The sequence below is a fragment of the Motacilla alba genome, unplaced genomic scaffold (assembly GCF_015832195.1).
Source record: "Motacilla alba alba isolate MOTALB_02 unplaced genomic scaffold, Motacilla_alba_V1.0_pri HiC_scaffold_31, whole genome shotgun sequence".
Lineage (NCBI taxonomy): Eukaryota > Metazoa > Chordata > Aves > Passeriformes > Motacillidae > Motacilla > Motacilla alba.
In genome coordinates, this window is record NW_024037405.1 from 112,972 (window position 1) to 127,595 (window position 14,624).

Below are 14,624 nucleotides of genomic sequence, written 5' to 3' on the forward strand. Positions count from 1 at the left end.
CCCACCTTCAGAAACCAAAAAAGCAGCAGAATTGGTTTGGTCTCGGTTGTTTTTGTCAGTTCAGGCTCCATGAGGTTAACACCATGATAGTTTCTGAGGAAAAAAAACAATAAAAAATGGAAAGCAGGGGTTTGCCTTTCCCCAGCTCCAAATAGGGGAACAGTTCTGTTCTCCACCACCTTCGTGGTAGATTCTGGACACTCCTTCGGCCACAAACCCCCGGACATTCCTTCAGCCAGGAATCCTCTGGACACTGCTTCAGCCAGGAACCTCCTCGATACTCCTTCAGCCAGGAATCCTCCTGGATACTCCTTCAGCCAGGAATCCTCCTGGACACTGCTTCGGCCAGGAGCCCCCTCGACACTCCTTCAGCCAGGAACTCCCCGGACACTCCTTCGGTCAGAACCCTCGGACACTCTTTGGGCCACAAGCCCCCAGACACTCCTTCGTCCAGAGCCCCCTGAACACTCCTTAGGCAGGAGCCTGGGACACTCCTTCGGCCACAAACCCCCGGACATTCCTTCAGCCAGGAACCCCCCAGCACTCCCTCAGCCAAGCCGCCTCAGACAAGGCCCCGCCCCCAGCAGCGGCCTCGGTCTCTGATTGGCTTTCGGAATGCACAATTTTCTAATCTGCCCAGCAACAGCCAGCTCTGCACTCTTATTGGCTCTTTGCAAGCACAGTAGCGTGGACTCCGCTTGTGTCTCAGCGCATGCGCGGCTTCCCCTATCGCTCACCGCCACGTCAGCGCGCGCCCGCGCGGTGCGGGAGGGCGGCGCGGCGCATGCGCTAGTGCGGTGGCGGCGGCCATGGCGGGCTCGGTGCGGGCGGTGGCGCGGCGCTTCCTGTCCGAGTACGGCGGCGGCACCGCCGGGCGCCTCAAGGCGCTGGACGCCTTCCTGCTCTACGTGCTGCTCACGGGCGCGCTGCAGTTCGGCTACTGCCTCGGCGTCGGCACCTTCCCCTTCAACTCCTTCCTCAGCGGCTTCATCTCGGCCGTCGGCAGCTTCATCCTGGGCGGTCAGTGCCGGCCCCGCCGTCCCCTCACGGCCGTGGCGCGGCTGGGGCTCACCCGGAGCCGCGGGCGTGGCGGGCAGCCTTGGGAATCAGCAGCGCTCGGAGCTGCCCCCGCAGCCGGGGAGCCCCGGGGCCCTCAGCACCCCCGGCGGTTCCCAGCTCCCCATTCCGCTGCCCGCGAAGCCCCGGGGCCCTCAGCTCCCCCGCCTTTTCCCATCTCCCCGTTCCGCTCTCCTGCTCTGCAGCTGCGGGGCCGGCCCGGAGCTTTGTCCCCGGCTGTCCTTGCAGCTCGGTGGGACCGAGAGACCCTCAGGGACACATGCACGGTGTTGCTCCCCAGGACATCCCGCAGCCGCCCTGTTTGTGTGCAGCCCTCCTCAGCAGCGAGAGCTGGCGGTGTTCAGGAGGGGAGAAGGTTGCAGTGAGATCTGAGAGGCCCTTCCAGGGTCTAAAGGGACTCCAAGACAGCTGGAGAGGGACTTTGGACAAGGGCTGGTGTGACAGGACAAGGGAGAATGACTTCCCACGGCCAGAGGGCAGGGATGGGTGGGATTGTGGGATGTTGGGAAGGAATTGTTCCCTGTGAGGCTGGGGAGGCCCTGGCGCAGGGTGCCCAGACTGCTTGAATTCCTGAAAGTGTCCAAGGCTTGGAGCACCCTGGGATAGTGGAAGGTGTCCCTGGGATTGGGATGAGATCTCTAAGGTCCCTTCCAGCCCAAATCATTCTGTGTTTCTGACACACCCAACAGAGGACAGAGCAATATCCACACTTCTGTGTGAGTCCAGGCCTGCTCTGAGCCTGTTCCCCTCAGGACTCTGGGCACCCTGTGGTGTGTGTGGTGCTGTGGGAACGCTGACTCCATGACAGCCCCATCCAAATTCCCCAGCAGTGTCCTGCTCTTCTCTAGGAACAATGGAGTAACCCCTCCCTGGGGGAGCAGTGACCCATCCTGGGCTGGGCTGACCCAGGAAGGCTTTGTTTTCCTCCATGATTTCCTCCTGTGCTCACTGGTGGCTCCTTCTCTCTCTGCTGTGCAGTTTGCCTCCGGATCCAGATCAACCCCCAGAACAAGGGCGAGTTCCAGGGCATTTCCCCGGAGCGGGCCTTTGCTGATTTCCTCTTTGCCAACACCATTCTCCATCTCGTCGTCATCAACTTCGTTGGCTGAGCTCTGGGAGAGGCTGACAGGTACTGATCTGGGGGGTCACAAAAGGGGGCAAACACAGGGAGAACTAGAATGAGAATAAATCCAGGAGTCCCCTGAGCTCCTTCTGGCCAAGCACAGCTGAGCTGTTGTCCTCTTGGTTGGCACAGAGTGAAGATTTATGGTTTTCTGGTTTTGAGCCTGTCTTTTTTGGCTTTTATAGTTAAAGAGATTAACTAGTACTGCTACAGATACCTACCCACATTCCTCTCTTATGAGAGAGATTCCCCATTCTTTGCAGGAGGAGCTTCGGGAGCTCCAAGTGCTGGGCTCTGTGAGGCTGAGGCATGGCTGGGGTTCGGGTCTGGAGTTGTTTGCAGATGGGGCAGCAGGGGACAGGGACAGCTGGGTGTTGGGAGTGGGGACATGCCCTGTTGTTACTCTTGCAAGGTGCTACAGGATCACTGGGGCTTGGGGGAGCTCTGTGCCCTCTGCTCTGCAATAACATTGCTGATGTTGCCTGCTCTCTTTCCAGGTCTTGAACTGCTCCTGATGGCAAAGCCTGGCGTGGGGAAGTGCCCAGCACACTCTCACCTTCTTCTTTGGTGGAGGAAGGGGACGCAGGGCTCAAGATTCCCCCCCTCAGAGTGTCCTGTGGAGGGGTCTGCAGCCTCATCCGTGTAACTGTGATCCTTTCCATCAATAAAACCCTTTATGACACTGCAGCCTTTTCCATACTGGGGACAAACACAGAGCTTCTCCTGCATCCAGCTTCCCTCTCAGCCATGGCTCCCTGGTTTTTCCTCTCTCCCTGGTTTTACCTCTCTCCCTTCCTCTCTAGCCAGCAGGCTTTTTTCCTGTGCCCCAGTTTTGGAGGGAAGCAGGAAATAAGTGATCGTGGAAACTCAGTTGTCATCCTCCCTTTTCATCTCCCTCTTTCCTGGCTTTTGATCTCCCAGAGTCTGTTGCCAGCATGCCCCTGGGCTTCAAAGCTGGGGAAAATTCAGATGAGCCTGTGGTTAGTGGCCACAAAGGGAAGGAAGTGTCCTCCAGCACCATCCCCAGTACCTACAGAGCCTCCCACATCCCTCAGAGACACGGGGGCCACACCTGGAGAAATAGGGGTCTCCTCAAGCCAGGTCTCATAAGCTCTTGGAGATCTATTTCACACCCAGGATAGCTCAGCTACCTCAGGAGGCATAAAATCAGCAGGATGCTTCTGTGGGAGTGTTGGAAACAAAAAGGTTTTATTAAAAGGCAAAGTAACAAACTCTTTACAGAGAAAAACCGAGCCAAGTGCAAGAGGCCCTCCTGCCCCTGGTAAAACACCTCACAAAAGCCATTGGTTCCTTTGTTCTCTTCTTCTAGTGAATTGCTCAGGTGGAACTTTTTGGCTTCTGTCCAATTAGGTATCCTTAAGTTTGAGGTGAAGTCCTCTAAGTCCTATGAAATGTCTTTTCACCTAATTGAAGAGAAGAACTTGTAAGCTTATTCCTTTTTAAGGGGACAAAAGATGGTTTTGTCACTCCATCAACAAAAGGCACATTTCTCTAACCTGGATGTCCCAGCTGGACTTAGAGCTCACTGAGGCCTGTGGGTGATCTGTGGTGTCAGTGTGCCTGCACTCTGATATGGTGACAGACACAGGGATGTTGGGAGGGTCTGTCCAGCTGGCAGGGCCTCGGGGTGCCACTGCAGCTGCTCTGGGGCCGGGGAGAAGCTGCCCCCTCCCTCAGAATCACAGAATCAAGGCTGGAGGATTGTCCAGTCCATCCGTGCACCCAGCACTGCCACTGTTATCAAACTCCATCACCCAGCACCAGATCCTGGCACCTCCTGAACACCCCAGTGTGGTAAAATCAGGTGACCCCCAACTCTGGGAATGACTGGCATCTGACTCCAAGGCTTTAGAACGCTGGACATTCACTTTATTAAAAATATATTATATTGCATTATACTATTCGTCCTGGTTCAGGGCAAATAATATACTGTAACTATACTACATCATACTTCTAACTAACATTGGGATCAGTTATTGGGTTAAAAGGGAAATAATCTAGGTGTCAGTTCTTAATTGGATAGTTTAGTCTTAAAAGCCCTTGTAGCAGATTGTTGGCCATTTTGTGCCTTCTAATGCAAAGCTGCAGAACTCACAGTAGTGAGACTGTTTCACTGATAAGGAATAATAAACACCTGAGTCTGAACATGAACTACTGTCTCAGGTGCCTTCAATCCAGACCCAGAAAAATCGACAACTGGTACTGCCACAGCTCTTCACTGGACACACTCCAGCCCCTCAAAGTCCTTTCTAAAGGGAAGAGTGCAGAACTGAAGCAGCACTCGAGCTGCAGCCTCACCAGCATCCTACAGGGGTGATCATTGTGAGCACTGCCCTGCTCTTGATGCAGGCTGCTGTTGGCCTCCTTGGCCGCTTGGGCACACTGTTGGCTCACAGCCGGAGCCCGCTGGCAGCCAGCACTGCCGGGTCCCTTCCTGCTCAGCAGCTCTTGAGCCATTCCTCCCCCAGCCTGGAGCTGCGGGGCTGCTGTGACCCCAGTGTAGGAGCAGCACCTGAACCTCGTGCCCTGGAGCTTTGCCCCCTGATCGAGTCTGTTCAGGCCTCTCTGGAACCTTCATGAGGTTCTGTTCTCATGCTTCGTGCTTGTCTGGTTTTCTCTGCAGCTGAAATGCTGGGGAGGTAAAACCTTGAGAGCCTTGAGACTCCGTGGCATGGAAATGTTCCTGTGCCGCACTGAGGAGATGGGACTTTGGATCTCTCATGGCTTCAGAACCTCTCAGAATTCTATTCTGCCTCCTCTTTATCTCCTTTTTAACATTTCCAGCTGTGCTGCAGCCATTAAACCTGTAAAAGTCTGCAACCTTGGGCTCCCAAATCTCTTGTGAGGGGTCAGCATTTTCCCTGTCCTGGATGATGGAGTCTGGCTCTGTGTCAGGGACAAAGAACTCATGCCAGCACTCCTGGAGTTGTCTGCAACGGCAGCAGGGCCGGGAGAGCAGGCAGGGACTTGTCACAGCACAGGTGACAGTTGAGATATGATACACAGAGTATCAGCATACAGCATCAGAAAGCTTCAGCCCATAGAGAGTAACACCACAGCACACCAGAAGGCTTCAAGCATTGACCCTTCTTGTTCTTTAGCCCAATCTTTCATCCCCTCATGTCCAGGAATGTGTCCCCTATGGACGGAGTGACCAAATTATCCTTTGTCTCCTTAAAAAGGAAAAAAGCCCAGAAGTTTCTGTCCTCAACTGGGTAAAAAGACACCTCATAGGACCTTGGGGACTTCACCTCAAACTTAAGGATAGCCAACTGGACAGGAGCCAAAAAGTCCAGCCTGAGCAATTAACTAGAAAAAGAAGAGAACAGAAGAACTAATGGCTTTTGTGAGGTGTTTTACCAGGAGCAAGAACCTCTTGAACCTGGCTCAGGTTTTCTCTGTAAAGAGCTTTGTGTGAAAAATGCCAATCTCTTGTTTTTAAAATTTTTAAAGTTTAATAGTAATAAAATGGTTATAAAAAATAGCAATATAATTAGAGTAATAAACAGTTGGACAATTTGGATTAGGACAATATGAGACAATAAGAACAAAGAGTTATGGACAGTCCAGGTATCTTTTCTGGGCAAAATAAGCCTGAAAAAGCACCCACATTAACAGAGGATTAACCCTTAAAAGCAACAGCCTGTTGCATATTCATACACCTCATCCATGAGGCATAAATTCCATTCAAACAAAGGATTCTGTCTGGTCAGTGCCAACTTCTTCCTCTGAATCCTGATGGTGTCTTCAGGGCTAAGGAGGCAGGAATAAGTTCGTTTCTTCTGATAATGGAGCAATAAATTCTTTTTCTCTGCAAGATTTAGGTGTCCTGTGGCTGCTATCTCAGGGCAAGTACCTCATTTCTCTCTCTTAAAAAAGTATCTTACATAGCATAGTTTCTATTTTAACATTATGCTGTAACCTAAAACTATATTTAACACACTACTTAAGAAAATTAATACAGCATAACTTTCTAACATAACACATATAATATTCATTTTAATATTTGCGAAAAGCCAATCATAAAATACACATTTTTCACACTTGTTATTTTGCCTTTCATTAAAACGTTTCCGTTTCCAACACTACCACAGGAGTACTACTGAAAAATAGAAAATCTAAAACCTGAGGCATCATCCCCACCACGCTTTATAGTGCATTTCTGCCCTCCTTTCCCTGCCCGCTCTATTCATAGCTCAACCCTTCCTGCTGTGCCCAAAACAACTCCCCAAGTGCAGGCTGTGGTGAGGGGAGCCCACCTTCACCTCATCCCACTTTGGCTTGCGGTCTAACGTCCGCTGTTCTTTTCCACAGCCTCCCCCCTCCCTGCCACGTGCCACCCCCATCCCTTGGTGCTGCACTTTCCAGAGGAAGTGGTTTTTGTGGGGGCTGCAGACAAGCACCGGTGGTAACCCAGATCTCGATTGTGGCGTCATGGAACTTGTGCTGTGGCCCCTTCCTGCCCCAGCTGGGCCAGCAGCCCCTTGGCACCTCCTGTGCTGCTGGGTTATTTCCTGGCTTGGCTTTGCTCTGTGGTTTTTGTAGCTTGAAATAAACAAGAAAATGCAGGGAAGGGGGGGCACGTTGTGGTGGTGGGGGATTGGCAGCCTGATATCTGAAAGCGGCTTTGAAGCAGACCTTGCAAATTCAGGGCTTTGCAGGTCACATGCCAGGAGCCATTTTAGTCAAAATATTTAACTCATCTCCCACTTGGCAAATCCTGTCCCTGGGGTCAGTTTAACCTGGAAGAGGAAAGACTCAGGTGTGGAAACAGAAGCAGCACAGTCCTTAACTCCTGCCCTTTCATCTGGGAGTGAGTTTGAAGTGCAACATAAAAAATGTATGATGGTTATTAATTTTACAAAGTGATGCTGAAGGTAAATGAGTATGGAAAGTTTTCTTTCACATCCCTGAAAGTTTCTGGGATGAGGTGAATTGGTTGGAAATCTGTGAAATGCAATGACTTTATAGTTCAAATATGGTTTAGGCAGGTTCTGCAGGCTGTTTCCCAGTGACATGGCAGATTTCATCATGAGTGAAATGTAGCTCCAAGAGCTGCCTGGAATCCAGCACTTCCTCCAGCTGGAGAGATGAGAATGATGTTTCTGCCAGGGGAGAGACAAGAACAAACCCCTGAACATTTGTACTGTCAAATAATCAGGCAATCGACAGGGAAGGTTTAAAGTTGTTCTGTGTCAGTTGCTCTGTCCTCCTGTGACAGCTCAGGTCACCTGCTGCGGGACCTGTAGGACCAAGGCAGGAGCCAGGGAGGCTCTGTCTGTTGCTGTTCAGCAGAGTGGGGTCAGATCCTGGCATGGCCCTCCCACAGAAAGCACCAGGGATTTTGGCTGACAATGTTAGAATGGTGACTCTTTCCAAAAGCAGCTCCTGGTGCAGGCTGTGCCAGCTGGGTGAGGGACAGCCACCCCCACTGTCCAGAGAGGCTTTTCCTGCCACTCTGGGGACTGCTGGGAGGTACACACAAGGTTCAAGCTTTGCAGGGAGTGGGTTTCTGTCAGAGCATTCTTCTCATTTCTCCCCCACAGAGGAACCTCTGGTGATGCCTTAATGGAGAAGGGGTTTTACAGTGACTTCTGTGGGCCAGAGAGAAGGTTGAGAAGAGGATCCATGTTTACCCCTGAAGGAATTTCCTACCAAGGTCATAGACACAGAAACCAAGAAAGAAAGAAGGATAAACAAGAGAAACCTGCAACTGCCCGTTCCAATGAGCACTTTGTGACCAATGAGTGAAGTGTAAACTTATGAGCTTTGTAAGAATGTATAAAAACCATGCAGGCTATAATAAACACAGTTTGAAGCTTTCTGAAAATGGAGTGTGTTGCTTTGTATTGTCTCTGTCTCAACTACGACACCTTAGGATTTTAGCTTTTATATTTTTCATCTATTTGTAATCCTGCCATTCTTTCCTGTAGAACTCTAAACTCCATATCCAGTGTGAGCTGCTGCTTGCCCATTCTGGGCAGACACAACAATTCCTCTCCAGGCCTGGGAGTCAAGGATACCTCATTGCCTCAGGCCCCAAGAGATGGAAACAAAAGTGAGTTGGGGGGGGGAGCAAACTGGGGGTAAATGACTTCATCACCTGGAGCTGTAATTGGAATGCAATTGTGGACCAGTATGCAAATGGACCAAACTTATAGGTGTGAAAACCTGTGACCCATTGTCCATTTCTGGGTGTAGCACATGGGGGGGGGGGGGGGCGCTTTGTCTGCCCAAAATGTGCCTGAAGGCTCTTCAATAAATAGAACCACGTTTTATTCCCTCGATTTTGCCTGGCCTCTGTGTATAGGTAGTCCCAAAAGGCATCAGAAGATGTTGGAGAAATTGATGTCATGAAGGGAGAACATTTCCCCTCCAGACTTGCCAGGGACAGACAGAACCTGGAGGCAAAGGGGGCCCATTGGTGTCATCACTGCAAAGCAGTGCCCTGTGCTGCTGTCACACTCAGCAGCGGGGGACAGCACACCTCAGGGTCCTGTGTACCCCACAGCAGCACCAATTTGCCTCCAGAGACCTGTGACCAGTCCCCTGAGCGTGTCCAAGCCATGTTTTGCTGTCTGCAGCCAGCCAAGCCTGCCCTTGGGGCAAGGGGCTCTCCCTTCTCTGTCTCCCCACTGTCCTCACACAGCTCAGATGTCCTGCAGAAGGGCTTTGTTCCCACCCTCCATGGTGCATCCAATCCCTTCCCTCCTGCACCCCAAAGCTCAGCTGGAAGGGTGAAGCAACGCCCCAAACAATAAATAAAAGAGACAAACAAGTTTCTCATTTTTGGTAAAAATTGTTTGATAACAGTCTAAAGAAGTGCCAAGACTTCTTGTGGGTGGCAGGACAGTTCATGAATTAGCAGCATGCAGATGCCACAGGCAAGCAGAGTTCCAAGGTGGGCAGGTGAATATTTCAGTACATTTTTATGCAATTGTTACAAAAAGGACTTGGGAGATCTCAGGTTGCTAGAAGTAAACAAAAAGAACAAAAGTGGTTTGTATTTTTACTGAATACAAAGCCAAATCTTAAACTGGTTTAAATTAAGAAGGTGCTGTGGTCAAATAGAATTAAAAAATCTTTGAAATTTTGTTTCTGTGATATTGAAGTGACAATTCCACTAAATTTGGGACTTCTGGGAGACCTGCAGCTCATCCTTTAGGGATAAAAAGGGATATCTTGCTCTGATCTAGCAAAGGGTGACAGGACAGGGCATCCGGAGTCAGTCTCCCTTTGCTTTTCAAAATGTTTCATTTGCACCTGAAAAGGCTTCTGGGGTGCACCCTAAGAGATATGAATATCCTAAAGCTACCAAAATAGGGGACAAATTCCCATTCAGATGGTATTTAGCTTGCAGTTTTTAACACACAGCACTGCTCCAGGCAGAAGTCATCATTTTAATGGAAGTCAGAACTTGGCAACGTACAATTATAGCAAAGTGTGCTTCATGCAAAAGAGGCACTGTATGGTGAATGATCCAGACATCTGGAGGGCAGAATGCTGGAAATGTTTCATTTTGAGTAGTTTTATAGCAATGCAAATAAAGCAATTCAGAATATAATGGCTGGAGTGATGTATGAGAACAGCAAGGGGTGTCCCTTGCACAAGGAATATCCCTGAGCTCCCTCTTGCTCACGATGCTCTCTCAAAGCAGATGGGTTTGGTACTTCAGGACTGCTCCACCTGGCTCCTCTCAGTCCTGTAACAGAAACAAAGGTGTGTTAAATCATTATTTGGGCTACAGCTGCACAATTGTAGAGCTGAAGTGTCCAGGCAAGAGAAAGAGAATAAACAGACACTGGAAAAGCTGATATATCAGGATTTATATTAGAGTCAATGACCATCAAGCTTTCCCAGCTGGAGACAGGTGAGGGGAGGAATCTGATGGGTGAATGCAAACAAGGGAAGGGATGGATGTACAAACAGAAGGGAGAAATGTCATGAAGGGAAAAAAATTTCTTATGGACCAGGAAGAGCACTTGAGGGGTGGGTGAGAATGGTGTGGCCAGAGGAATGGAGGGATTCTACTGCTGGCAGACAAAAGAAGTCTGGATAGGCTGCATAGACAGCTGTTCCAGAGAGAAGGAGCATTCATAGCTGAAGAACCAATCCAGATGTTTTCAGACCCCCCCCCAAGCATCCTCACCTTTTTTTTCTTCCACATAAGCACTGTCATCAGCACATTAAAAATGATTGCTTTCATTAAAACGATTTTGAGGCCCAGCTGTGACAAAGAGAGGGTGTTCAGGTGTTCATCTGGAAAAAAAACAAACCAGAAAATGAGAGTTAAAAGAGCCCTGAGACATCCTCATGTCCCAGACTTAAAAGCTCTTTTTAACAAAGTTGCTCCATTGTGTTATGGAGTCAGCTGGTAGGGCAGGAAATGAGATGGGGAGTAGGACTCAGAGACTTTAATTTCTTCCATTCAATAACCACTTAATTATCCAATGTGCCAGTCTGCTAGCCACCTAACTGGTTTTAAATATTGTGCACTGTGAACCCAGGATGCTGGAGCAGCCCTCCTTCCTCTCGCTAAATTTTTTTGAAGATGGGTAGGGGGAAAGCAATTTTGATTTTAATCAAATAACACTATTTTATTTGAATTTTATATTAATCTGAAGTTGCAAAGTTGTTAGTATTTGAAAATATGTTGATCTGTAGTGGAAAAGGAGGGAGCTGTCAGAAAAAACTCACTGTAATTTTAATATTGAGAACCTTTCAGAGAGCTGAAAGGCTGATTGTGTTTACTGATGAGTATTTGATTGTGTTTACTGATGAGTATTTTCCTGAAATGGTGTTTTGGAAAGATTTGCAAAAGCACAGCTGCTCTGAGCAGGGCAGGCAGGCTCTGCTCTTTGAAGGGGCAGAGCAGCAGATCCCTGGACTGCAGCCCTGCCCTGACCCGGGGCAGAGCTGACTGAGGTGCAGCCCTGTCACCTTTGAGTCAGGAACGGGAAAGGCAACACACAGCCTCCAGGTTGTGGCATTCACATTCTCTGAAAAAAATCCCTTCACCCAGGATTGTTCTCCTGGGAAGCTGAGAAGCCTCAGAGAAAAGGAAAACAATTCTTATCTCATTTGCTTCTCCTGTGCTGTGCTCATGTGGAATGTGTTTGGAGATTGTTTACCCACAGGTGATTGTTTCATTGCATTCTGCTGGGAGTTGTTTTCACTCTTTGGCCAATCAGGGCCAAGCTGTGTCAGGACTCTGGAGAGAGTCACGAGTTTTCATTATTATCTTTTCAGCCTTCTGTAAGCATCCTTTCTGGATTCTTGAGTATAGCTTAGTACAGTATTCTTTAATAAAATATAGTATTATAAAGTAATAAATGAGCCTTCTGAGAACATGGAGTCAGATTCATCATTCTCTCCCCACGTCCGTGGACCTGCATTTACAATACTAGGTCTCAGCAGAAGGCTGAATCTGAGTTTATTAGAAACCATTTCTTTTACACATTCTTCATTAGAAACTCCTTCTTTTAGACACCATTCTGGTACAGGTGGACCTGACTGGTCATTTAATCAACATCATTGGCTAATTAAGGAGACACCCTTTGGTAAACATCTTATGAGAAAACAACTGTTCGAAGTAGCAGCTGCAAGGTTGTTTTAATTCATTCTCTCAGCCTTCTCAAAACTCCCCAGAATAATTCCTGGCTTCTCTCTCCCTGTCAGCATCCACACACCCCAGCTGCAGTGACCCCTGAGCACAGAAACCACCTGCTAGCTATGGTTCCATGAGGTGTTTGTGCACCCAAAATAACCCAGCTCTGGAGGCTGAAATGCAGCAGTGCTGACTCATAGCAGTACCTGGAGCCACTCTGGGGTGAGCAGCAGAGTGGTATTTTTCTCAAGATTTGAAACTTGTAACAGCAGCAGCTCTGTGGTGTGAGAGCAAGAACATGACTACCCTGCATAAAATTATCAGCTTGGATCAGCAAGGCTGTATGAACACCACAGCTTTCAGCCTTCATGTTAAAACCTGTGGGGGCCCTTTTGAGGAAATTTTCTGTCTTTTTGCTGCTTCAGAAATAATTTTACAAGCAGGTAAAACTGGCAAAAACTTGTGAAGATGTGGATGTGACAGTCTGGTCAGAGAGAAAGCTAGGTAAGTTTTCCCAGAATGGGCCTGGGAAGCTTTAGGGAGCTGGAGATAAACAAAGATAGTCAGATATTAAAACAATCTGCAAGTGGTGTTTTTTAACAATCTGCTTTGCTGTTTTCCTCATAAGGTTGTTTACAAATGGGCGTCTTGTTAATTAGCCAAACACGTGAAATGCATTTATCAGTTTCTCTGGGTCTGGATTGAAGGCTCCTGAGACAGTAGTTCATGTTCAGACTCAGGTGTTTATTATTCCTTATCAGTGAAACAGTCTCACTACTGTGAGTTCAGCAGCTTTTCATTATAAGGCACAAAATGGCCAACAATCTCTGGTTACAAGGGCTTTTAAGACTAAACTATCCAATTAAGAGCTGACACCTAGATTATTCTCCCTTTTAACCCAATAACTGATCCCATTGTGGACTTTTCTGCCCAATTACAAAATGCCACCCAAACCCATGGAGAAGAAGGAAGAAGAAGCATGAAGAAGCAGCTCAGGATGACACTCTGTTCCCTCCATCTTGCTTCCATCCACAACATACTAAAAATGCCAAAACCTCAATTTCTCCCCAAGCGATACACCTACACTACTCTCTATAATCTATTGCACACTTTCGTGGATTCCAGTCTATCTCGAAGTCTAGGAAATTTTCTCTATGAATGAGGGTCCAAGTCAGTGCTCCCCTGGGGGTCAGGGCACCCCAGAGCAGACAGAGGAATATTCCCTGTGCCCTGGGTTTCCACAGGGTCGATGAAATGACCAATCATGTCCACCTGTAGCAAACTAAGCTATAAAAGGGGAGAGGATCAAATAAATGGCACTTCTGCCATTTGCCTTCTGATCCAACTCTCTGTCATCTCTGACTCAATGGTGACAGGAAGACATTTACTTTAGTCAGGGTGAACTTTTCTCCTAAAATGTTGTGTTACATACCTGTCCTGAAGTGTAGGGACAGCCCCGTGACACAGACAGCACTGGCACCTGCAGAGAATGTCAATAAATTTGATTAATAACAAAAATGTACTTCTTCAGAGGTCTATAAAGATATCTCTGCTTAGAAGAACTAAATTAAGAGTTTCTGGCCAACAAACCCTCTCATAAACACTCTTTTCTCCTTTTTTTTCAGGACAAGCATAAAACATGATCTAATTAAACTTCAGTGTCCCTTTGGACAAAAGAATTTCAAGCTTTCTATCCCCCCATGGTGTGTTCTGCTATGACTGTACCAGTCTGCTGGTCCTTAATCCTGTTTCCACCAAGGAGGAAGGAGAGACAATAAATAAAACCATCAAAAAAGTTTTTTCCTTTCAAGAGAGAGGGGGAAATGGATTTGTAGGGAAGTCTCCAAGCCTGGCAGAAGGCTCACACAGTGTGCATCTGTGTGCAAACCTGGAGATGAGGAATGCTGACTTAGAAATGCCATGGAACAGGACAGACATTGCTGAGAGAGAAATGGAGCTAGGAACAAGTTTCAAAGGATGGTTTTATAAATAACACTGGATACTTTGGAGAAATAGAACTGTGAAAGAAGCATTGTAGTGGCACCCACGAGGGGTAATTTGAGATGATTGGCTTTAAGGCATTTACAGCATGGTGTGACAAAAGCTGACAGGCCAAGATACACTTGTAATACATTGTAATTAGGAAATAATTGGCTTCTGATTGTGATGGTGTGAATTAGAACATCTGTACTGTCTCACCCTTCACATGAGACTGAAAATGGAATAAAAGCTTTTAAAACACCTCTCAGCTGCCCCATCTCTGAGTCAGAAAAGGGATTAATCTGACAAGAAAACAGAGGCCATAAGGCAACATTCCTCTGTCTTGTGGGAGCACAGTGGAGCATGCCTGCAGGGCTGGGAGCTGCAGCCCAGTCCTGCTCACACCAAGAGCACCCAGAGCACCTCCAACCCTGCTCACAGCCCCAGAAATGCCATTACCACTCTCAGGGTCCTCTCCCTCCAGCTCTCCAAAGCCCTCGTGGCTGGCCCCACAGTGCAGCTGATCCCTCCTGGCCCAGTAGGTGGACAGGTAGCTGGACTCCTCGCCGTTGTCTGCAGTTGCCACCCCCACCACAGCAGATGTGTGCTGCTCAGCCGAGTTCACAGTGAGCTTCTCAGGGGAGTAATCTGTGATAAGGCACATTTCCAGACCCTGGGCATCTTTGGAGGTCAGCCTGTAGACTGAGGGAGACGGAGTAACTTCTGCAAGAGGAGAAAAGAAGATAATGGTCAGATTACACATCCACAGTTCCTACAGTCTTACATACAGCCACTTGGAAATGCAGGATTCTCATT

The 14,624-nt window shown here is 48.3% G+C and overlaps 1 protein-coding gene and 1 gene segment (V, D, J or C); one reads left to right on the plus strand and one right to left on the minus strand.

Moving 5' to 3' along the window:
• The first annotated feature begins 769 nt into the window (after positions 1–769).
• DAD1 (defender against cell death 1) lies at positions 770–2,887 on the plus strand. Its single transcript, XM_038126272.1, has 3 exons — positions 770–1,020; positions 2,056–2,206; positions 2,698–2,887. Exons 1-2 carry the CDS (start codon positions 810–812, stop codon positions 2,184–2,186), a joined length of 342 nt encoding a protein of 113 aa, XP_037982200.1. The 5' UTR covers positions 770–809; the 3' UTR covers positions 2,187–2,206; positions 2,698–2,887.
• Positions 2,888–9,004: 6,117 nt separating this feature from the next.
• Positions 9,005–14,624, minus strand: part of LOC119696483 — a 47,036-nt gene continuing 41,416 nt past the window's right edge. Inside the window, 4 exon segments of the C gene segment in view lie at positions 9,005–9,925; positions 10,372–10,480; positions 13,261–13,308; positions 14,268–14,531. Of these exon segments, the coding sequence occupies positions 9,775–9,925; positions 10,372–10,480; positions 13,261–13,308; positions 14,268–14,531 (572 nt within the window).

What these genes read in the sequence shown, in the direction of transcription:
- DAD1 (XM_038126272.1), top strand. Translation starts at nt 810, where the DNA reads ATGGCGGGCTCGGTGCGGGCGGTGGCGCGGCGCTTCCTGTCCGAGTAC. An exon ending in CGGCAGCTTCATCCTGGGCG is followed by an intron (nt 1,021 to 2,055) that starts GTCAGTGCCGGC and finishes TCTGCTGTGCAG; the next exon opens with TTTGCCTCCGGATCCAGATC.